The sequence below is a fragment of the Notamacropus eugenii genome, chromosome 5 (genome assembly GCF_028372415.1).
Source record: "Notamacropus eugenii isolate mMacEug1 chromosome 5, mMacEug1.pri_v2, whole genome shotgun sequence".
In the NCBI taxonomy this organism is placed as follows: Eukaryota; Metazoa; Chordata; class Mammalia; order Diprotodontia; family Macropodidae; genus Notamacropus; species Notamacropus eugenii.
Window position 1 is genome coordinate 273,322,656 of NC_092876.1, and position 25,217 is coordinate 273,347,872.

General features: G+C 36.9%; 1 protein-coding gene and 1 long non-coding RNA gene across 2 annotated transcripts; both read left to right on the forward strand.

Annotated features, from left to right (window-relative positions):
* Positions 1-1,562: 1,562 nt before the first annotated feature.
* Positions 1,563-16,846, forward strand: LOC140506094 (uncharacterized). The gene is made up of 3 exons (XR_011967770.1): positions 1,563-1,670; positions 2,691-2,784; positions 16,525-16,846. It is a non-coding gene; the product is annotated as an uncharacterized lncRNA (long non-coding RNA).
* On the forward strand, positions 9,182-10,426 carry LOC140509177 (olfactory receptor 6T1-like). Its single transcript, XM_072617008.1, has one exon. It carries the CDS (start codon positions 9,186-9,188, stop codon positions 10,134-10,136), a length of 951 nt encoding a protein of 316 aa, XP_072473109.1. The 5' UTR covers positions 9,182-9,185; the 3' UTR covers positions 10,137-10,426.
* Positions 16,847-25,217: the final 8,371 nt, after the last annotated feature.

Genomic DNA, 25,217 nt, shown 5'->3' on the forward strand with positions numbered 1-25,217 from the left:
ACACACACACACACACACAATGAAAAGTTCTGTGTATATAATTCTTTCCATGTATGATCTCCTTGGGTACTATGCCTGCAGTAGAATCTCTAGATCAAAGGGTATAAACAGTTTGGTCTCTTTTTTTTAGTGTAATCCGCAATTGTAAATGAATATGTCTTTAAGATGGAAAAGACTTGGTCATATGTATAGGCAGCAGAGAGAGCATAAAAATAGACTGAAGGTAGAGAGAGAGAATGTTGAAGGGGCAACTTTCTGGCAAAAAGGGGAGAGAAAGAAATCAAGAACTTTGGATAAGGGTTGGCATTGGCAAGGAGAAGGTTCACATTTTTATCAGTCACTGGAGAAAAGGAAAAAGAGATGATAAAAAGGGGTATTTTGGTGCGTGGAGAGGAAAGAAGAGGTAGCTGATGAAGGATAGTCCCTATTTTCTCCTTTAAGTGAGAGATGAGATTCTCTGCTGAGAGGGAGAGAAAGGGAGGTGGCATGGAAGCTTTAAGGAAAGAAGAGGTTTTGAATAGAAGCTCTGGACAAAGTGATAGGGGAGATAAAAGAATTGCTGTGTTACAAGTCTCAATGGAAATTAAATAACATAAATTTCTGTTGGCAAAGTTGTATAACTTCCTCCAATAGTATTTCATAAAGTATTAAGAGAAAGGGCTCAGAAGAAGTACAGGCACAGTTTTATAGCCTAAAATTCTTTAAGGGAAATCAGCTGAGAAAGGTTGAAAAACCCTCAATAATGAAATTCTAAAGATACAAAGGGAAATAATTCTGATAAGAAGAAAAAAAAGAGCTGTCTAAAAAGACAAATGTGATAAAGAAAGATGGTGACTTTAGGGAAGAAGCTTGCAGGAGCAAGATCTTGGTTGGAATAGAAAAGACTTGATATGGACTCAAGAACTATTCCTGGCAATTGAGAGCTAGACTACAAAGAGAACCATATGAGAGAAGGAACTTCCAGGGCCTGAAATTACAGTTGTGGGTTCACATGTGTTATCTACAGATTTGTCTCACTAACACTGTACTTTAGGTTTAGGCCTATATTTCTTATGGACTATATATACATATATATATACACGTATGTATGTATATATTTCTTGGAATGTGTCTCAGGATGGAGAAAAATACCCTCATTTGCGACTTCTTTATCAATTGACTTCAACTTTTTTTTTTTAATAAGGGAGGATTCAGTAGAGGGAGTATTATCAGAAATTATTGTGATCAAGCAACCAAAAAAAAATGAGTTTTGCAAAAGGGCACCATGCAGGTGAGTGTGAGAAAGTATAGAGGAATAAAACCACCTACTTTTAAGTTGGTGGTAACTGGATTGAATTTGAACATTGGGTATATAAGTCCTTGAAGCCTTTGTGAGCACCAGTTAGACAAGCCACCTTCTCCCCTAAGCCTGAATCTGACTCATCCTTTCCTTGCAAGTATGCAGGGATGAGCTTTAAATCACAGACCCTAGGATATACTCACAGAATTCTCAGCTATGATGAGAGCTGGCATGTGGCACTATGTCACAAAGGACAGAAATTCAGTAGATGCTGACAATTTTTGCACTCTTTCAGAGGAATAGAAACAAACAGTATCTAAAGTAGTTACCAAGAGTATTTGAAATACGAAGTTAAAGATGACATGCTTCCTCACTCCCCACCCCAATTTAGGTGAGCTTCTCTACACTCATACTCCCTACAATGGTCTCTATCTCAGTCTCTTCTCACAGACTCCAACATCCCATGATCTCCATGGTCCTAATGTGTCAGGTTCTCACCAACTTTACTTGAGTTTCTCTTTAAAATCTTAGTTAAGAGCACCTTTCAAGCTGTTTACTTTCAATACATTCCATGACTCTTTCCCAGCTTCTCAAAACTGATAATTATGGCTCCAATGAGACTGGTTCTCTTTATGGGTCAAAAAGATAGCAGTTAAAGGAACAATGAAGTCATAGTCATCTCCCTCTGCCCCCAAGAGATTAATTATAACATTCTTATTTAATAAGCATGGGTCAAGGTAGTTTTCTTTGGGGACCATAGCTCCAAAAAAGTTAAAACAAGTTTTAATTAATAGAGCTGGGAATGAATTAATTGTGTAAAGTTTGTAGAATGTCACCTTCTGCTGCTGCTGAGGTTGTTTCCAGTAGGTTGGAGGGAGTAGAGCTAGCTTTAGGTCAAGCTTTCTGTTTGGAATACTCTCTTGGTCTTATAGCCAGTTGGGTCTCTGAAATGTTCAAATGACCAAAGGAAGAAGACCAGGAGAGTGAGGTGTTGAGATGGGTAAGTGAATTGGATTACTTCAAACTGTGGGCACTGTTGGCTTTTCAGACCTAACCCCTATATTTGATCCTGCTTCAGACTTTAACCAAAGTTCAACTAATTGATTATGTGGACCACTTTGGTATAAAGACCAGGGAGACAGAAAACTATGAACCATGGAAAGAATGTGATTTTCAGTAAGTTACTTAACCCTTTGGGACTCCATGGAATCATTTGTACAGTGGAGAGGTTAGACAAAACGATTCTTAAGGATGTTTTCATTGCTAAGAATCTAGGAATCCAAGATGCTAAAATCTGTTATCAATTCTGTGAATATATTGAGTTTTCCATTTAGATCCCTGATGATTGGGGTCAACCATATAACATTAATTGCCTGTCCATGCCTCTATTATTTCCCTTCTGTATTCTAAGGACTGTTCTAGGTGCTGATTATACAAAATCAAAATTCCAGAAGTCTCATCTGTTGACAAGCTTATATTCTACTGGGGAAAATGTACATATATAAGTAAGTACAAAATAATAAAAGTAAATAAAAGGTGATTTTGGTTGAGGAAGTTAAGAGGGTACTAAAACCTTGGAGGGTCAAGAAAAATATTTCACTCATAGATTGGAGCAAAACTGTGAAGTGCTTTGAATAGTAAACAAAAGAATTTGTATTTTATCTAGAAAAGAAAGGAGGAAGGAAGGAATAAACATTTATTAAATATTTATTGTTTGCCAAAAACTGTGCTAAGTGCTAGGGATACAAATTGATAATCCTAGCTTTCAGAGAGCCCATTTTCTAATTAGGGGAAAGATCACATCATAAAAGCTAATATTTATATAATGTTTTAAAGCATGTGAAGTGCTTTACATATATTCAGTTATCTTATCATTACTGTAATCCTATGAGGTAGATGCTTTTATTAACTTCATTTAGAAAACTAAGGCAGACAGAATGTAAGTGATTTCCTTAGAGTCACAGAATCTTTTACCCTATAAGTAAGTATCAGGAGCAGAATTCAAACTCAGGTCTTCCTGACTCCAAATATGACATTCTATCCACTAAGTAAATTAGTTGCTCACATAGGAGAATTTATCTCCAGGACAGATGGAAAGGCCTGGTGACCCTTAGTGTCCTCATACAGAAGAGGCAGTAAGAACCAGTAGTCTATCATCTTACTGGAAGGATAGTGTTTGGTGATTCACTGCTCAGTTAAATGGTATAAATAGTCACATCCTCCAATTTGGGAGAGATTTACAACTTGAGAGACCTATCCTATGATTTTTGAGAAAAGAGAAAAGACATGAAGGTCAAAGAAGAGCATGAGTTCTGGTGCCCTTAACAAAAGAAGGGGAATGGAATGAATGGCCAACATCCAACTTGGAGAAAGAGTCCAGCACTCACTGGTAAATGGGTAACATGGATTGAAGAAAGAGAAGGAATTTCTCTCTCTCTCTCTCTCTCTCTCTCTCTCTCTCTCTCTCTCTCTCTCTCTCTCTCTCTGTCTCTCTCTCTGTCTGTCTCTCTCTCTCTCTTTCTCTGTCTCTGTCCCTCTCTGTCTCTCTCTCTGTCTCTCTCTCTCTCTCTCTCTGTCTCTGTCTCTCTCTCTGTCTCTCTCTGTCTCTCTCTGTCTCTCTCTCTGTCTCTCTCTCTGTCTCTCTGTCTCTCTCTCTGTCTCTGTCTCTCTCTCTCTGTCTGTCTCTCTCTCTCTCTGTCTCTGTCTCTGTCTCTCTCTGTCTCTCTCTCTGTCTCTCTCTGTCTCTCTCTCTGTCTCTCTCTCTGTCTCTCTCTCTCTGTCTCTGTCTCTCTCTCTGTCTCTCTCTGTCTCTCTCACTGTCTCTCTCTCTGTCTCTCTGTCTCTCTCTCTGTCTCTGTCTCTCTCTCTGTCTCTGTCTCTCTCTGTCTCTCTCTCTGTCTCTCTCTCTGTCTCTGTCTCTCTCTCTGTCTCTCTCTGTCTCTCTCTGTCTCTCTCTCTGTCTCTCTGTCTCTCTCTCTGTCTCTGTCTCTCTGCCTCTGTCTCTGTCTCTGTCTCTCTCTGTCTCTCTCTCTGTCTCTGTCTCTCTCTGTCTCTGTCTCTCTCTCTTTCTCTCTCTCTCTCTCTCTCTCTCTCTCTCTCTCTCTCTCTCTCTCTCTCTCTCTCTCTCTCTCAGCACCTGTTAGGATTTTCACATTAGGTAGACTAAAGTATTTTTGAGGGAATAGGGAGCCAGAGTAACTTTTTGATATAATTAGATCTGTGCTTTAAGAATATCGGTTTGGCAGCTTGGGGAGAATAGGCCACTACAGATGGAAAATATGCTAATTTCTTGTATGCTCTATCTAGCCCAGGGCTTCAAGAATTTTGCGTAACAAGACTTGATCATGGATTTCATACTGAAAAAAGATGTTTTAATGTAGCTTCCTTCCATTTGGAAGTAATATGTGATTACTGTTGTTGGATAGATTCTGTGCTTGTATGTAGGTTATCTGTCTCACTTTATAGTGGAGAATATAGATGATGTATAGACCACTTTACTGCTTTTTTTGTGGAACCATCAGGTATGAGTGAAGAGACTATGAAATCTCTAGGAATCAGAACACTTGATTTCCAATCCTGAGTATGACTAAGCAGTATTGTGAAGCCTAGAGGATTTCATTTAACCACTTTGAGCTTTAGTTTCCCCATCTCTAAAATGAAGGAGTAAGTCAAATGATCTCTAAGGTTCCTCCCATTTGGGGGGGGGAGGGAGAGTAGTTCTGTGGGGTACTGGGCACCCACCATAGTATCCTGCTCATGGTGAGTTTTTTAAGTGGAAGTTCCTTCAGATGATGATGTAAGAGGCCAAGAGGTTATATGGTGATAAATGCCTTCCCAATAAATGGATTAATTGGTTTCATCCTTGGCTTAGAAAAAGAGACAGGGCTGCAGTAGAGAGTGGAGTCTCTGGATATCTGCCAACTCTGGCAGGCAACTCTTTTACCCAGTCCCAAGGTGAACAAGCAAACATCCATCTGCATGTTATGAAAGTACAAGCCACAGTAATGATATATGACAGAATTGTTAGAGGATCTGAGGAATTTAAAAATTTTGCTTATTTGGCTTCTCTGGGCATCTACACCTTTTGGTGGGGGAGAGGAAGGATTGTAAGCTTGCTGAAGATGTCCTTGGCTTCCTTGATTCTTTCTCACAGCCTCCTGCTGGTTCAGGTTGTTTGTTACATCTCTCCTTAGCTCCCAAGGCTCTCTCTGGTGCATCCAGTTTAATTGTGACTTCCAAGTTTTGCTCCTTTCATAATCTGTAATTCTCTCTTTTAATAGTATTCTCCTCTCTCTGGACAACCAATTTTCTCTGAGTCAATTTCCCAGTACCTTTTCCGGTGACATAACATCTGTCCTTCCTTTTCAGGCATGACTTTCCCAAGGTCGCTAAATTAGCAAGTCTCAGAATTGGATCAGAAGTCAGGAGTCCTTATTCACAGTCCAAGGCTCTTTCCCTTCTGCAATGCTTTTTAAACATTGTGATAGAGAGTTACCAAACCTATGCTCTCATAAAGTAACAGATAATAAGAGTAATCAAAACTTACCTATACAGGTTTTTATATTAACAAAGTGATTTTTTCAATGTAATACTATCAGAGAGGGAGTACAAATATTATTATTCTCATTTCACAGATAAGAAAATTGAGGTTCACATACCTATCGATGTTTAGAATGTGGAGACGCTGAGATGAAAAGGGCCTTAGCATTTCAGGAGTCTGATTTCCTCATGTTAAAGGGAAGAAATGGAGGTCCAGAAAGTAAAGGAGCTAGATGAAGGTCACCCAGTGAGTGAGTGACTGAGCCAACTACAAAGCCAACATCTCCTTGTTTGGTTCCTAGTTTAGTTGCAATTCAAAGTTGAGGCAAAGACACTCAGAGATTTGTTACAGTAACTGGAACAGTAATCATCTAGACAACATCCCTAACAACTTGGGGTTGAAGACCTCCAATAAGCAGAAAAACCCTCCTTCCAGAGGCAGTCCATTTCCCAACTCTAATATTTGGAAGTATTTTCTTACATTTAAGTCTAAAATCTATTTCTTTGCCTACTTATTGCCCCTAGTTCCCTCTTCTGGGGCCAAACTGAAATTTTATCTTAGTATCTTGACTTAACCCCCAACTTCTCTTTTCCAGGCTATTTCCACAATTTTTTAAATTGATCATTGCATGGCATGATCTCCAGTTACTTCACTCTCATGGTTGTTATCCTATTGATACACTCCAGCTTGTTAATTTCCTTCCTAAAATATGGATCCCTGAACTGAACTGAGATTCAATTCAACATTCATTGACACTGTATTTACTATGTACTATATTGCAGTAAGTACTGGTTATGCAAAGATAAAAACAAACTATTCTTTGCCTTTCAGGAACTTATATTCTAAAAGGAAATATAGCATGTGCAGAAATCAGTAAACAAAATAACTTCAGGAAAAAGAAAGTACTAGCAACTGGGGTCAGCTAAAACTTTCCTTAAGAAGAGGCACCTAGTTGAACTTTGATGGAAACTAAAAATTCTAAGAGGCAGAAGGGAGGAGAAAATACATTCCAGGGAAAGAAAATAGCCTAGGTAGAGATGTAGGAGATGAAAAACAAAATTTAGAGAAAAGATAATTGTGTTAGTTTGTCTGGGACATTGTGTTGAAGAGTAATATTTATTAATTCTAGAAAGGAATATGGAAGTAGAATTATTGAACCCTTTAGATACCATACTTAGGATTCTGTATTTTATCCTAGAGGCAACAAGGAGCTACCAATTTTTGTTGATTGAGTGATAGTACAGCTTGTTTCTAAGAATGTGAATGAATGAATGCTTTCATAAATGAATGGATGAAAATTTTTACTAAATGCTCATTATATGGCAAGCCTTGTGCTAAGCACTAGACATACAAATGAAAGCAATGAAAACAGTCCGTGTCCTCAAGAAGCTTATATTCTAATGGGGAAGACAATACATATAGAGAAGGAAGTGTTGGAAAGAAATGTGGAAAAGGTTGGCAGATGATATGCCTGTTGTGGCATCACTTTGAGGTTGTCAAGGAAGTGCCATTGTGGACACAGGTAGATAAGGTGAATCAATCTGAACCCATGTCCAAAGAGCAGAAGTCCAAGTTTAAGTGAAGAAGAAGGAAGAAGTGAGAAAGGAGGAGGCCACAGGGCAGACAGTTTGGCTTAGACATGGCTATGAAATTCTTATCATAGTGCAGGGAGCAGGTGCTTAATAAATGTTTATTGACTGACTGATATAGCCTAGCGGGCTAAGGACAGGATAGGATAGGGTAAAACTTACCAATGGCCGAGGAAGTAGGACTTCAGTTTCGGTGGGAGGATGATGAAGGTATATCTTCTGCATAAAGAAAGAATTGATGATAACTTCCTTTGGAAAACAGAGTGACTGGAAAGATGATGCCTACAACCAAAATAGGGAAAGTTGGAAAAGTAGTGGTTTAGAAGGGAAAATGAGTTTTGTTTTTGACATTTTGAGTTCGAAAAGCCAATGGAGCCAGATGTGATCTAAGCAGAGCAAAGCATTTTGAAAATATCAACTCCTTCACTATGGATACTATTTCTCTTAATGCAACCTAAGATACTTTTGGCTTTTTTTTTGACTGCCATATCACATTGTTGACTTATCTGGTGACCATAATCCACTGAAACACTCAAGTTTGTGTTTTTTTAAATATTCTCTGTATCCTAGTAATTCTTTTGCTAATTCAGGAAGTCTATTTTTTGAACCCAAATGTAGGACTTTACATTCATTTCTACTAGATTTCACCTTAACAGATTTAGACTTTTATTGTCCTTACTTCAATGTCTAGTTGGTGAATTTCTTCTTCTTTTGGGTTTTCTTTGCCTGGCCCAGCTCTCAATGATAACTCCATATTCTGAATTCCTATATAATTCATTGCATATGCCACTCACTTGGGATTTAGTTTTTGCTGCCATGTATTTCTAATGATCCTGTAAGTGTGTGTCCTGAAACCTTGACATTGATCAGATTGCTGAGAGACCAAAAAGGTAACATATAGGATAAAGTTCAGAATAAGCACAATTTTTTTTCTGAAGAGCTACAACTGTAAATTTATATGCCTAATATATGGCTCACAGTCTTTAAATATAGTGAGCTGATTAGAAGGGAGATAACCTTCATTCTCCATTACTAGTATTATATACACTCATTCTAACTTCAGTCACATGATCAACTAGTCAGACCTTCAGCACTTGCTTCCTATTCCACTATCACCATCTCAATGATGCATTTAGCTTGGGCTGGGAGGCATCTTAGTGGGTTCTGGAAAAATTCAGGAGCTGGAGTCAGAAGATGTGGGTTTGAATACTAGTTTATTACATGTCCTAGTTGTGGGATGGTGAAATTGGAATTAATAATAACTTTTCTAGGTATCTCACAGGATTGCTCTGAGGAAAGCACTTTGTAAACATTAAAGGGCTACATAAACATATCCCTATCTCTTGGGTTGTCAGTCTCCCAGGCTGACTGAAACTACAAAGAAGCCTTAACACTTTAACATAAAATAATGGTAGCAAGTGCTTTACCTGAGGGTTTGGACTTATATTAAGGAAGGACGTGCATGTAGCACAATAGGCTTATCTTCTCAGTCTGCCATAAAAAAATATATGTCTGAAAATATACAGAGATTTTTTCCCCTATACAGAGTAGCAATAATTAGAATGTTTCCCACAAAGGTCTCTCCCAAAAACTCTGTATACCCAGAAAGATGGTAAATCTTTTGAAATTGAAGACTCTTCCATACCTGTCATGTCCTTACAATCTGTCCCAGTATGCTGCATATCTTAGGTGATTAACAAATAGTTGATTGACTGATTATCTTCCACCAAACCACAAATAGTGTCATATGTCATTCTGTCCACACAGTTAAAGGGAAATGTATTCAGAGAACTGGACCCACGTAACAGAATTTGTACTGATTGGTTTCCCTGAAAGCTGGAGCCTGCAGATCATACTATTCTTGGGGCTTCTGGTGACATATATGGTGACAATTCTGGGAAACTTGCTCATCATTGTGCTTAGCTGCTACGACCACCGCCTGCAAACCCAGATGTATTTCTTCCTAAGAAATCTATCCCTCCTAGAACTGGCATGGGTTTCTGTTGTAGTCCCCAAGATGGTGGTCAGCATACTCTCTAGGCACTATTCTATCTCCTTTGCTGGCTGCAACATGCAGTCCTACCTCTATTTCCTCCTGGGCACTACTGACTTCTTCCTCTTAGCTGTCATGTCCTTGGACCGCTATCTGGCCATCTGCCGTCCATTACATTATGAGACTCTGATGAATCATCTCATCTGTGTGCAACTAATAATGGCTTCCTGGATTGCTGGTTTCCTTTGGGTCCTCTCTCCTACCATCCTTATGGCTAGCTTGCCTTTCTGTGGCCCCAATGTTATTGACCATTTCTTCTGTGACAGCTGGCCATTGATGAGACTCTCTTGTGGGGATACCCAGCTTCTGGAATTTGTGGCCTTTATACTTTCCACAGCTGCTCTTCTGGGCTCTCTGGGACTGACTTCTGTCTCCTATGTCTGCATCTTTGCTACTGTCTTCCGAGCTCCAACAGCCAAAGAAAGAAGGAAAGCTTTCTCCACCTGTGCTTCCCACCTTGCTGTAGTTGTCATTGCCTATGGCAGTTCCATCTTCCTCTACATTCGCACATCAGAGACCCAGTCTATGCTCCTTAAGAAAGGGGCATCAGCATTGGCATGCATCATCACCCCACTTCTGAATCCATTCATCTTTAGTCTCCGTAATGATAAGGTGAAACAGGCTCTAGGGGATGCTCTAAGATGGCACAGAAACATAAGTTCCAGAAGGTTATAAGGACCATGAGAAAGAGAGTGAGCATCTCTTTGAAGTCTGGGAGACAAAACATCCCAGGTAGTAAACTACCACTGTCTTCTGGAGTCAAAGAAGTGCTTTAATTTTAAACACTGGAAAAGAGATTTCATGCATAAGCAATGAAAAGGATCATGATGATTTGCTTATGTTTCTGGCCACAAAGAAAACAAACACAACTTCTGTATAGTTACCTTTAAAGTGGAAGGATGGCATTGTGGCCTCGTACAAAGAACACTGGTGTTTTTAGACACCAGTGAATTCAAGATTGGTCAATTACTACTCATATAGCATAATGTCATAAACTTCTGTCTGTGAGCTTGTTTCTTCATTTATAAAATGAGCTGGGGACAAGGGATAAGCACATTTATGTCTTTCAAAGCTAATAGTCTGTTATTCTGTAATTCTGATATAAAAACTAGATGTAAAGCCATAACAAGATATTGCAGTAGAGAAAGTGTATTCTATCAATTAACTGTATAGAGTATAGTAAAAATGGTATTAGACTTAGAAATTGGGCAACCTGCCCTCTAGAGAGACTCTTCCTGGTGGCAAAAATGTTATCCAGAAAAAAAGTGTTATGGGCATGAGACGCTTAGAGTGGGATCCTTCAGAGCTAATAGAGAGGTGCTAAGTTGTTGAATTACTCAGAACCTGTGACAAGGGTCAGAAAAAAATCAGAGCTATGCTGAGTGTTACAAGCTAAGGTGAAGTACCTTAAAAACTTTATCTGTGATGTTTACATAGCACCCAGATAAATTTGTCTGTAATGGGGATGAAAAATCACCATTCTCTCTGCAGAGCAATTGTACACACTGAAAATTGGCATGCTGTGACAAAAACTCTGTTTGCCCCACAGTAATTATGGCTCTAAGTATATGCAAAGTATTTTCAATAAACATATCAGAATAGAGTTGTCAGTCTTTAAAGTATGCCACAGAGAATGCCTAGCAATCTGTGTGCTTCGGCTATCCCATCTATGAAATGAAAAGAGTGACTTGCTGGTGAACAAGGGCATCTTCAAATTGGAATCAGGATAGCATGGAGTAGTAGGGACAGCCCTGGATTTGGAATGAAGAACCTTTCACCTCTATGGCCTAGGAGAACATAGCCACTTAACCATTCTGACCCTCAGTTTCTTCATCCATCAAAAGGAGATATTTCATGTACTGTCCACTTCCAAGATTATTATGGGGATCAAATGAAATCGTATATTTAAGGAGTTTTGTATACCTTAAAACCCCATGTAAATACTAGCTATTTTATTATCCAAGGTGGCATATGAGCTTCCAAAGGGAAAGGACTGTTTTGTCTTTATACATCTAGTGCCTACCATTTTACCTTGTATAATAGCTGCAAAGAAGAATTTAATAGGCATTTAATTGCTTCTCGTTTTTAGTATTATCATTAATAAATGAATATTGAATTGAATTAAATTGAAGTAATTTGGGGATCTCTGGTAATTTGAAGTTTCACAAATACAAAACAGAAGCAGTAGTTTTACAGCACAAACAGGATAGAAAATTGACCTGTTTCCATGTAGACTTTCTGAGTCATTGTATCCCCCTGGACCAATAACTGATGGTTTTCACAGGGTACATGACAGCCGGTCTAGTGTTGTGGGAGATACCAAGGTTATAAGGCATTATCTCATGATTTTCATAGGAGTAATGGACAAAAGATAATTTAGTATTTCACCAGTCCTTCTTCTTGACAATTCTGTCAAATCATGTACTCTTGGAGAAGCAGAAACAAAATTGACAGTCAATTTTGGAATGCTTGGCCCTCCCCCTACACCCCTCTTTAAACTTCTGCTGTTCTTGAAGCACATCAGAATGAAACATATGGCCTTGATCCTGAAACACACTGCTCCTGAAAATCACTGTCATTCTTGGATTCTCATAGTTACTGCCCAGACCTCCTTCTGCCATTATGCTTGTAAGATACCATTTTATAACCACATAGTGAAATAGCACTAGTAAGGGAGGCAGAAGGGCTGGATCAAAGTCCTGCCTCTGTTTCTTACTATCTCAAACAAGTCACTTAATATCTGAGTCTGTCTCCTTATTTCTGAAATAAGGATAATAATCACATTGTCTATTTCACTCAGTTGTTGCAAGTATCAAATGACATAACTAGAAAGTTCTATCTAAACATGAATCATAATTACTATGAAACCCAGTTGTCAGAAAACAATCTGCTGCCTGTTCTGTCCATATATACATGTCACTCTGGACTGATTTCTATACTGAGTCCAGACAAAACACTGCCACAAGACCCAGTATTTATTCTGGGATACCTTCTCCACCCCCCTCAAAGTAACTTGCAGATTTTATGGACAAAGAGATTGGTGCTCTATTGCCCCTGGAAATGGCTAACCATATTGGAATTTACCCATACTACTTGGTGAAGTTTTTCCAAATTTTTGCAGTGCCATGTACTATGTAGATCATTGTTACTATTGCTGCTGCTGCTTAAGTAGAGTTTCTCAAAATTCTCACTTCCAAATTATTCTGAAAGAACATGAGCTTTCTTTACAAAGATAATGATGATGAGTATAGAGACCTATATTACTCAGCTAACAATAATTTTGAGTTCTCACTGTTTTCATGTATAGTGGAGATGTGACCTACAGGCCTGATGAGCATCCTTTTCAAGGAACAGGAAATTGAAACATGATTTTTTTTAACAGTGGTTGGGGTCATAGAATGGCAGTCATACACTCAGTGTAACTTGAATGATGAGTAGGCCAACCCACCCGCCCAGGAATTTTCCATTAATATCCCACATGATAAGTAGAAGCATATAGATGTGCAATGATTGGGAGTGATGACACAGTTGCCCAAACATATCATGGCCAAAAATAGGATAGGCCCCTTGATAAGTCAATTGAAATAAACAAAAAAGTTACACAAAACTGCCTAAGGAGGTTTGCGTTGCCTGTGAGTAGAGTAGCCATTATCCTAAAGCTATTGATGAAGGAGTGGCAGAAACCTAAGAAGAAAAAAGGAGGAAAAGAATGTATGTGTGGTGGATATCTGGTATAACAGGGGTCACATTGACTAGATTTCTCGTAACTGTCATAAAGGACACAAGGAAGAACACCAAAAAGAGGAGTTCCCACATCCAGGAGAGGACAAAAGGAGTACAGATTACAACCGGTATAAGATTGTCTGGATTCAACTGGTCAGTACAGATCTAGAGATGAGCCTGATGTGGAAAATGTGCTAAGTCAGTAGTGACTCTTCCAATATGCTCTGCCAGGAAGATCCTCAAGGGTCACAATAAATATCAGTATTAACAATAATGTGTCTGCCGAAGGCAAGATTAAGATTCAAGATTCAAAACTAAACCACCACCACTTTGACCATCATTCTCCCTCACACCCTGATAGAGATAGCCCAGGACTCTGAAGCCAAGAGTCTTGGAAACTACAATGCCACCCTCATCAGACATCACTGAGAAATGACATTATTGTATTGAGCGGACTTATGTTCCTCCTCACCCCTAGCAGCAATTGAGAAACAACTGTCAGCAACAAGCAGATAAGCATAGGAATTTAGGGAGTGGTAGAACTTCCCCCATCTCCATAATATCAATCCTGCTTCCAGCCCAATCCCCACAACTACCAACCAGGAAAGTAACTCATGTGAAAAAGTTGCCAACCATCCCCAAGGCTTCCAAGCAACTATGACACACAAGGTAGTCAAGTCAACCTAGCTGAAGCAACAAGTCAACCTGTGAGAGAAAGAGGAGACAACAAGTGCCAAGCAAGTGAAACCAACTCCACCACTATCTCTCCTCAGATCATGATTAAGAAAACTCTGAACTCTGCATCTAACAGAGTTGGGAACAGCAATGATTTCAGCCCAGTGCCCTCACCACCTGGGGCAGCAACCCTTATAGAAGCGCAGCCTAGTCATTAGGTGCTACAGTCTCAGATATTGAAGACTCAGAAACGAACATTCTTGCCAACAAGGCCTTCATACTTAGTCAAATGGTTCAACATCAGAAACTGATATTAAGCACTGAATTTATCAGTGAAAATTATTTTAAAGAAGAAACATTGCCATCTACTTTGCTACAGCAAACTAAAGACTATAGAACCTTACATAAGACTTGCAGCTAAAACCTTCCATATATGTTTTCTCTGCATCAGCCTATGAGCTACTGAAGTAAGGGTCTACCCTACTTTCCCATTTATTTCCAAGTTTTTAACACTGTGTTTTGCCCATAGTTGTGTTCATCCTTTGTTGCCAAAGAAGATCATATCATCAGAGAAATGAAGACATAATTTGCACTTGACTTTGTTTTGAGTGAGGGAGGGCTGTGCATGGCCCTAGCCTCACTTCTTCTCCAGAGCCATCTAAATCCAGTGACCTGATATTCATCAGGATAACTGGAGATGATCCAGGATGCACTGGGAGACCCTTAGACCAAAGCCTTTGCAGATACTCACTTAGGGTGAGGCAACGCCCATTCAATGAATAGGTCTTTTAAAGAAGTAGCCAGGGCATGGCTAGGTTGACTTGACTGCCTTGTGTGTCATAGATGCTTGGAAGCCTTGGGGATGGTTGGCAACTTTTTCACATGAGTTACTTTCCTGAATCAGAGTTTGGTAATATTTGCATATTTCACACTGCCCCTTCCCAGAATGATGTAAAGTCCTTTATGGCAGAGGCAATTTTCCATTTTTCTTTGTACTTCATGGACTCAATATAGTATTCTACATACAGAACATTATTTGGCAAACTTTTCTCAAACAATGACTTGAATTGAACTTTTTTAGAAAATAAATACAACTGTAATAGGGAAGACTTGACAATGAGGGCTGAATTTAGGGAGATTGTTTTGCCTGCTGCTACCCATCCACATAAAGGGTTTGGTGAGCCTGCTTCTTTAAGTTTAAAATGACATGTAATGAAGAGTTCCTGCTCTTAATTCAGAGGATAGATATTCTGTGACTGTTTCTTAGGTGCTTACTGTGTGGTGAAGAAATCTTGTATTTATCTGTTCAACTGGAAATGAGTGTGCATATAAAATGAAATAACTAGACAAGTTCTAGATATCATTAAAATTTTATTCTAATTCTATTTATAACTCTGCTTTAGTTATGCTGTTTCAAGTGGAGAAAGTGAGGGGAATGTTTAAATAGCTAGCATTTCATCACTATGATGCTCTACATCAACACCTTTATTAATTATTCAGCAGTTTGTGTGTATGTTTGTCTCTGTGTTTGAGTGTATGTATAAGTATTTGTCAGCTAACAGTGAAAAAAAACCACTGAATTTGAATGAGCAGGAATCAGAAGCCTCAAAGTGGGCAAAAAGGTATCACCAGCTACATACTCTCCTCACTCAGATTCAAATGTGACCATGAATACATCATACATGTTTTTTCCTTCTTTATGTTTGTTCTTTCTGCTCTTAGATGAATAAGAGTTGGACACAGAATGAACTAAGTTATGAGTTTATCAGCTTTAAAAGGTTAATCCAAGAGACTGAAGTTCATTCAGAATTTTTAGAAGCTGAGATCAGTGATGCAGGACATCTCCGAGATGTTATTTGACCCAGTCCAACAATGAATCACCTCACATTCAGAGTTCAGGTTCATCAAGCAAGGAAGTTAACTTGTTTGGGAGATGCTTCTGACAGTCACTTTATATGTGAAACCACTCTTTTCTAAGGACATAAGCAGTATAGGGAAGGTTATGCCCAAGTTTAGAAGGATGTATTTTATTTCTGTTTCTAATTGTATCTTTCAAGAGCTAAGTGATGCTAATTGGTTATAGATTATATCAGTGAGCTATCAATTGGTTAAATGACACAAGAAGAATAAACAATGATGAATGCTATTGTGGGGACAGATCAGAAAGAAGTATTGAATCATTGGAATTTAGATAATTCAGACTAGGATTTAAAAAAACTTTATAATCCTTTAGGAGGACCCATATACACACACACACACACGAGATATGGCTGGTCACTTCATGGGAAACTGCGCCACTCAGTATATATTTGAGTTGAGATACTAAGTCCAGAGCCTCACTGCACAGTAATAATTGTTCTCTTTACTCAGTTCTTTATGGTTTATGAGGTAATTTACTCATAATCCTATGAGAAAAATAGTATAAACTATTCTCCCCATTTTACACATTCAGGCATTAAGGTATAAGGAGGTTAAGTAATTTGTCCCATTCGTTGAAAACAATGAAAAGGAAGCAGGTAAGTAACTTGAGATTGGCTTTACCCAGATCCAGAAGTCTCCTACCTCACTAGTTCTTTTTGAACCTTCTCCAATTGCTGGAGATAGGATATGTTCATCCATCTATATATCTCTCTATCTTTTTTTAATCAGTTTTATTTCTCCACAGGAACAGAACATTGCTATGCACATTTGTTCAAAGAATATAGCATAAGAGAAGCTATGAAGCTGCCACATCTTCAATGATAATTCTTCTAGAAATTGTTCATTTCCAAATATCCATCCCTGTCAGTAATCTCTTGTGCAGGTACACCCTATCCACTACATGATGAAATGAATATCTTGATTCTTCAATATCTATGGGCTTCAGATCACTTCTGTATCTATACAATAATGCCTGGGGAGCTACGCCAACCTTTTATGGCTTAATAGTATGCAGAGCAGATTTACCTGGTGTGATTTGAGACAGACTAGCAAGAGAAACTACATATAGACAGATATATATCATATTATTGAATGATTTGTCAGATCATTTTCTATTGTGACTGAAGGTCAGCATGAAAAGGGCACTATAGTCCTAATGTTGTTGTTCATTCTTCATTTTCAAAGAGAACCAATGACATCAGAAGAGTGATGTCTTGACTTGCTTGTGAATTAGATTTAAATGAGGCATAGTTGCACAAACTCATCAGCCTCACTCTCTATTCAAGTCATAAAATTCCACTGACAAGTCAAAAATTAAAACCACTGACCATAGCCCAAGATACAGTAAATGACTTCAGTGCCTTCCATGACCAAGCTCTAATCACTACACAGTGCCTGCTTCAGCCATCTTCATTGCCATTGGAACAAATTGTTGTCATCTGACCATTCTACCAGGGAAAGTCTTCACAGGCTTCATGTAGACATCCCCCAAACTTCCTGATGTGTTTGAGGCTTGTAGGGTACCTTCAACCTGGTTTAGCCCATCTGCCAAGAGGGTTTTACTGGGACGTAGCCATTGCACATACTACCACTTCTTGTTGTAACAAGTGAACACCAAATGTGAATGAGCATCCCTGAAAAGGGACTGACAAGTGCTCAGAGGTTAACAATCCTCCCTAAATACCCCATATGCCTCATATTCCAACTATAGGAAAGACAGAGGAACAGAAAGATAGGTGGGATTTTTCAAATATTTAATAAGTTTACCTAGAGTGAGTTGGAATTCATGGGGTTTGGCCAGGTGAATGCTGATTTTGTTGGTTGCATAGGGCTGTCCGTGGTACTGAAATATAAAACTGCTCAAAGTGGAGTTAGTTCTTTGTTCTCTGTACTACAGTAGATTTGGGACCAATAAGCAAAGCAATATGGCGCTGGGTTTGCAATCATTTAAGTGGCATAAGTGTCCTACTAACCTGGCAGCAATACCATGAAACTAAACTGACAAAGTTCATGAAAAAAATTTCTGATTCTCTGCCTGACCTTACAGAAATCTATTCTGTACAACATGAATAAGCTATTGTCTTCACCTTCCTCAGACTTTTCCTTTACTGACCATTGTTGTGGATTAGTGTGTGTGTGTCTACTTCTGATCAGGTTCCGAGGTTTTGGTTTAGAGGAGGTGACCTTTGTGCACTATACTACCATGAGAACAGAATTCCTTGGGGAAGTTGGAGATTACTGATCCATATGTATCTCTTTAAAGTCAAAGAAATTTGGAGAATCTTGCCAAGCTAAATCAAAGCACCAACAGTTCTAGCCCCTAGTGAGAATAGTTCACTAGATGATCTTCTAAATTTGTTCCTGAATTTCAAAGTCCAAAGGGCCTCTCAGTATCTAGCTGCACAAAGAAGAGATTGTTAGAGAAAAGAGAACCTATGAAACTTTCTGTATCAAAGGTAATTTAATTTAATTTTCCATTCAACTCTTTGCCTTAACCTCTCAAAACTCCTATTACTGAAGTGTCATAAAGATTTTTTTTCCGGTTTAGCTGATATGTGTGTATATTATATACATATACTCTAAGGCACAGAGAACTCTGAACTAATTTTAAAAAGGCCTTGATGTAGAACATGGTGATGAAATTCCAGGTATTTAAACATTCAGTCATTTTCTCCCCTTGAAACAGACTCACTAAAGCAGTAGACATACACAAAATTAATAGGATACAATTCCAAATAATATCTAAGAATATGAAGCAAAGAAGAGAGTATCTCTTTTTTAAATTGTTTTGTTGTAAGTCTATGAAATATGTTAGAATATTAAAGAGAAATAAAAATTTAAATCCAATTACTCCCAACATTAACCAAAGGGTTAATTATAAGGTCTCTTACAATAAGTAATTATGTGAATAAACAATCTCCAGTTTGTGCTCCTTGTTAATCTAAGCTCCATGGATTTTGAGAGGGAGAGAACAGGAAAATAAAGATGAGGATGATACCAATATTTCATTCAAATTAGGCAACACATAAAAGGTGAATATTCCCATTTACTCCTTATCCTAAGTTTCTTTTCCATTTCAGAAAACTTATTTTTGCCCATTTTCTCATTACCTAAACTCAAGCCATGCCCTACTTATCACTTCCTTACTTTTGGTAATTACACCATTATTTAATAGGAATGGCAGAATTATAAAACTGGAAAGGACCTCAGATGTTAACTAGTCAAGCCTATATCTAAAAAAAAATTCCAACTACTTCTCTGAAAGTGTTTCTTTCACCTCTGCTTCCTCTCCTTAAAAAAACCTCTGGGGTTTCAGGTGGAGTGAAACTACCTCCCGAAGCAATCCATTCCACTTATGAATAGCTGTAATTCTTAGGAAGATTTCTTGACATTAAACCTAAACATAACCCAATGACAGTCATTGTTATAAAGAAAGGCTCCATAGGCAATAAAATATGTATAGCAATATCTTTGAATAGCAAAGATATTAATAGTAGCAAAGCACTGGAAACACAGTAAATGCCTTGTGTTTGGAAATGGATAGAGAAATTATAATACACAAATGTGATGGAATATGACTATGCTATAAGAAATAATAAATATGATGAATAAAGTTGTATGCAAAATTAACTGGTACAAAGTGAAACAGAACAAAAATATATGACTACAACAATTAAATGGAAAGTACAACAATCACAAATAATTCCACAATAAATGTTGTAACATTACTAAGAATGATTATCCCCAAAAAAGTGTTATGTGAAGAAAATCTTATCCATTTCTTTATAGAGATGAGAGATGCATGAGTATTGAACAATGCATACATTGTAATATGTGTGTGCCAATAATCATTTCTGATTTTTCTCTTATTTCTCTTTAAAAAAAAAGTCTTTGTTAATATGGATGGTACTCTGAGAGGGTGAGATAAAGGATACAAGAAGAAAATTAAGCACTGCAAAAACAAATGATAGCAATAAAATTTATATATACAAATTTACCTCCTTTCTTCCTGGGTCTGCCCTTGGAAACTATACTCAAATATATACAGCTATTTTTGAGATATCCTTTTTCTTTGCTGCTGCCATCACAAACCTTATCCAGTATCCAATAAGTCACCAAATTATGTACTCTTCTTTTGTAATATTTCTGCTCTTTATCTCATCTTTACAATTTCCACTGTCACTATTCCAGTTGTGGCCAAGATACTTTGAATCTGATATTTTATAATAACCTTCTAAAAGCCTACTATTTTCTTCTTTCAATCTGCACTGCACACTATAAACACAATAATCTTCCTATAACACTGCTCTTATTTTTCCAGTTGTCTGCTTTAAAACCTTTGGTGGTTTTCCATTGTCTAGCCAATAAAATAAAAGCTCATGATTGTAGTACTCAAGTTAATCTTGCTTTCAAGACCCTCCATGTTCTGGCCCTAGATGATATTTCCACTGTTTTTGCTACTGTTCCCAAACATATACCCTCTATTTAAGTTCATATGAACTATCTGTCATTCCCCCAAAATGCCTATGTGCAATGCTATCATTATGCTTTTTTCCCATACCACTCCTTCCATCCAGAAATTCCTCCTTATCTGCTCTTGATAAGATTAGGAACCCATTCCGAAGAATTGTAATGACATTGTATTCATATTTATCTTTGTCACAGTCTACTTTGTTTTATACAGTTATTTCTGTACATGTTTCAACTGTCCTAATAGACTGTATTATCCATGAGGTTTGTATCACCCTCAGTTTCTAGCACTATGTTTTGCTCTTGATAGACACTCAATGAATATGTTGCCTGAATGAATGGAACAGAATACAGGCACATAATCAGTGCTTGTTTGTACTTCTACCTCTTCTTATACAGTCTTAAACTCTTTGAAGAATATAGAATTCTATTTCTAAGTGATAAAAGTAGTTTAATAAACAAGAATCTGGGGCATTGATAACCAGAAGTTCTTACAAATAGATGCAAATATCATCAAAGATAGTACAAGATGATCAGAAAACCCAAATTTCATAAGATTTACTTTATTCTTTCATTCACATGGTTCTCAATACTCAGAATGCCCTCTACTTCCTAAAACATTATCTTTTTTTCAATACCCGACTCAAAAGACCTTTGCTTCATGAAGCTGTCCTTGATTCCTCTGACTGTAAATTATATTTAGCTTGTGAGACTTCATTTGGCACTTTATATTGGTCTTGGAAATTAATCTTGTGTTCTTTTTATGAGAGCTGTATTATCTCCATTACTGAATTGTTGATTCTTAAGATGAGGAAGATGTTCTTTGTTTTCTTTTATATCACTCTCAATATTGAACGCAATGGTTTGCACTTAATTGTCATTAAAGGAATATTTCTAAAATGGTGAACAGATTAATGACAATAATAGAATTCCTAGTTTACATTGGAGCTTGAAACTGGACTCATTCCCCAGGAATTCTCAATCCCTTCTAAAACACAAAGAGAATCAAAGGAAGTAAGAGGGTAGAGGAAGAAAGCTAAGGAATAAGTCAACCAGAAGTTAGTTTAAAAAATGAACATGGAGAAAGGAAAACTTCTTACTTATGTCTGTTAATCCATATACCATAAGCAGTAGAAGAAAGTAGATAAGAAGAAAAATAGTGGAGAGAGAAGCAGTAATTCAGAGGAGACAAAGTCTAAGAAGTGAGACAACAACAAAAACTCGTGAACTCAAGATGTCTATGTATGGATGCACAAAGTATAGATAACAAACAACATATACTAGAACTCCTACCAAATGCGGATTAATTATATGTCAAAGGTGTCATCACTAAGATTTGGTGGTATTGCAATCATGACAAGAATATGACTATGAATGATTTAACTCATTCAAACAAATATGTAAGAAAAAAGGGATAGTGAGACTAAGATGATATACTCATATTAAGAAAATGAAAATCTCAAGGGGTATGACATTTGTAACTTTTAGGGGTAACACTGAGTTCATATGAACTTGGAGGAAAGTTACTATCAATATACCCCAAGAATCTTTCCTTGACACTAAACTGTTCTACATTTTAATGAATGATTTATAAGAAAGTATAGCTGTATAGATTTATACAAAGTATAGATTTATAAGAAAGTATAGCTTGTATTTTCAGATGATACAAAGCTAGAAAGTATAGTAAAAAAGTTGCATAATGTCAATATCTAAAAAATTCTACCAACTACAATGGACTAAATCTCAAAAAGAAAGTTAATATATATAAATGCAGATTCCTAAATTCAGGTTCAAAAAATTAAATTCACAAGTACAAAAAGTAGTAGGAATGGTAAAAAAAACAGTTTGTCTGGAATTGATCTCATGGTTATGGAAGGATAAATGACCTATTTGAGTCAATAATGTAATATAAAAGCCAAGAAACAGAATCTAAGCATGTGCTATGTGCCGTGTATCAAGGTATAGTGTCCAAGACTAGGAAAAGTGACTACATCTGAAGTACCATGTTCAGGTCTGGGCACTGTTTTGCAGGAAGGACACTGAAAACCTGAAGTATACCAAAGAAGGGCAATTAGAATATTGAAGCACCTTAAGTCCTTCTATGCTATATTATAGTTTACTGAAGGAAGTAAGGGTATTTAGCTTGAGGAATAGAGTTCATGTGAATAACATAACTGGTCTTCAAGTATTTGAAATGTTAACACCTGGAAGGGGGATTATACTTGATCTAGTTGGCTCTAGTGTGCAGTACTTAGAAGCAGAAAAGAGGGAGTTAGGATTGATATAACTTGTAAAATTTAAAATAATCAAAAAATGCAATGGGATTCCTCTGAACAAAATGGTTCCCTTTCAATGTAAGTCTTCAAGAAAAGAATAGATGGCCACTTGTTAGATATGATATACAGGAGATTCTTGATAAGATATAGATTAAACTAGATGAAGTATGAAATTCTTTCCAACAAATTCTCTGATTCTGTAAGAGTAGAAATGAAAAAAATTTACAGGAAAAAGATCTGGACATTTTAAAAAATTGAAAGCAAAAACATAATCAACTACATGATTGTGCAACCAAAAAACTCAATGCAATTTTGTAAGAAGCATAGTGTTCAGGATGAGGCACATTTTAGTCCCCATAGTGTTGGGTTCAATTCAATTTCTTTTTGATGAACCTTGAGAGAAAGCAACCATTTCACCCCAAAATAATGATAGAATAGGAGAAAGAATGTTGATATAATCTTATAAGCTTTTTAAATTTCCAGAGCAGGTTTTAAAGATTAAGTGAAATGATAGGTAGAATACTATAACCTAAATTATACAGGAGAAGGGAGTCCAAGAGGAAGTAGAAGATCCCAGTAATTATATAATAAAGCATCCAACCACAAACAAAAATTATTCCTGTATGGAAGAAAAAGGGAAGGAATATTCTAAAAATACATTTTTGGCCAACGACTCACAATACAAGGCCCTTGCCAAACTATTCAAATTTATGTATGTGTGAATGTGTGTGTATATATATACATGTGTTTGCAGAGGATGGAATCAAGGGAAGCTAGCTAAAAAGGCACAATAGAGTGGTAGAGTCATGTAATACTCGTATTACAAAAAGATAAGTGCATAAGAAGTTGAGACTGGTGATGAATGCTATGAGCAATAAAAGGAGTTTTTAAAACCTCTATGTGGGTAAACAAGTAAAAAACAAAAAAGCAAGAGGGATCCTTTCAGGGGTAGCTGGCAAGATTATAACTGGTGACAAAGAGAATGCAGAGCTATTGAATCCTTATGTTGTAAGTAGGGCAAAGACCATATGATTTTTGTTTTTGTGTCCCCAGCACCAAGTACCATGTCTTTCATGTAAAAGGCACTTAATAAATGCTGGTGAAAGTGAATTGGTCTTGAGATATACCCAAAGAAAGACTTCCCTAATATCAGGGTTTTGGGGGTTCCTGAAAAGAACACAAGGAAAGCAATTGGGGAGCTAGAAGATAAGATATCCTTCCACTTGGATTAAAAAATCAGTGCCCCATCCCCCAAACCCACTCTGTTTTAAAAAAAAAAAACTTTAAATGTTTATTTTCAAATTATGGTTTATTTTCCCAAAGCAGTTTATTTTTTTTATTTTCTTAAAGCATTATGTTTATTTATATAATATTTCCTTAAAATGTTCAAAAGACATATTTGTCATCAGACAACAAATTACAATATATAGAAGCCCATCATGATTATCTTTTTTTTAAAGAAAAGCATTTTATTGGGTGAGGAAAAAGCAAATTAAATCATTCCTGAGGTTTCATCCATCATCCCACCCATAATATTGACAAAGATGACAAAGTTGTAAGAACTATGATCAATGAAATGATCATTCATGATTCCAGGGTGTGGATAATAAAGCATGTTATTCACCTCCTTGCAAAGAGGTGACAGAAGGTATGGAATGAGAAGAAATATTTTTTAATCAAGGCCATTGAAAAAATTATTTTCCTTTGCTTTTTGTTAGGAACTGGATGGAAGAGAAAATAATTTCTTTAAATTAAAAAATATCTATAATTTTATAAATACATTGTGAGACTTTTAAATTATGTGTGAAGGAAGAGTTTTTGCACTTTTTTCATTATCTTTTGTTTGCAGCTTCCTATAAAAACTATTTTACGTAACTGGTTTCTCCATCAAAGATAAAGGAAACACTGAATTTCAACCCTAACACTGCAATATTCAATGAGTTTACAGGAAAGTGTAGAAATGATATTAAAAGGAACAGAGATGGGCAAAGCAAACAGATTAGAAAAATTGTATACAGAGGTGATTTATACTGAAGGTGATAAAATTGTGAGGGTATTGAAGGATTTGATATGCAAGTTGTCTGAGAGAAAAATTCTTAAGACATAAAAAAACCTGAGACCAAAATAATTTCAAAAAACAAGGGACCAGAGAATATCAATAAGTATCACTGTATATGCTTATTCTTCCATCTATACAAAACCTTGAGTGTCATCTTTACACTAATTCTCAGTGTAGGAATTAGAAGAGAACAAATGAGTTTTGTCAAATGATATCAGGAAAGGAAAATAGATTAATCATCTCACAATTAATTTAAAATGCGGAAAATCTCATCGTGCTTATTTTTTAATTTTAAAAAAATTTTGATTTGATAGAAGAAAACTTTGCCATACAGGTTATTTTACAGCAAGATATTTCACATCTATATATCAAAGTCACTCAAAATTCTTCAGAAGATATAACAAAAAGAACCTTGTTTGATGAGCCACTGATAATAAACATCAGGTTAGGCATAAAAAGAGGAATATGTTCTGCCAAAGGTATTTGACATTGTATTGGAGGAAATCCAGGATCCAGATTGGGGAAAAAGATAATTATTGAGGTCCTCCAGATGCTCATGATTTCAAGGAAATTAGACTCACTATATCAAGATCCATAGCCTCCTAGAAAATATCTGCAATTATTCAAAGGACT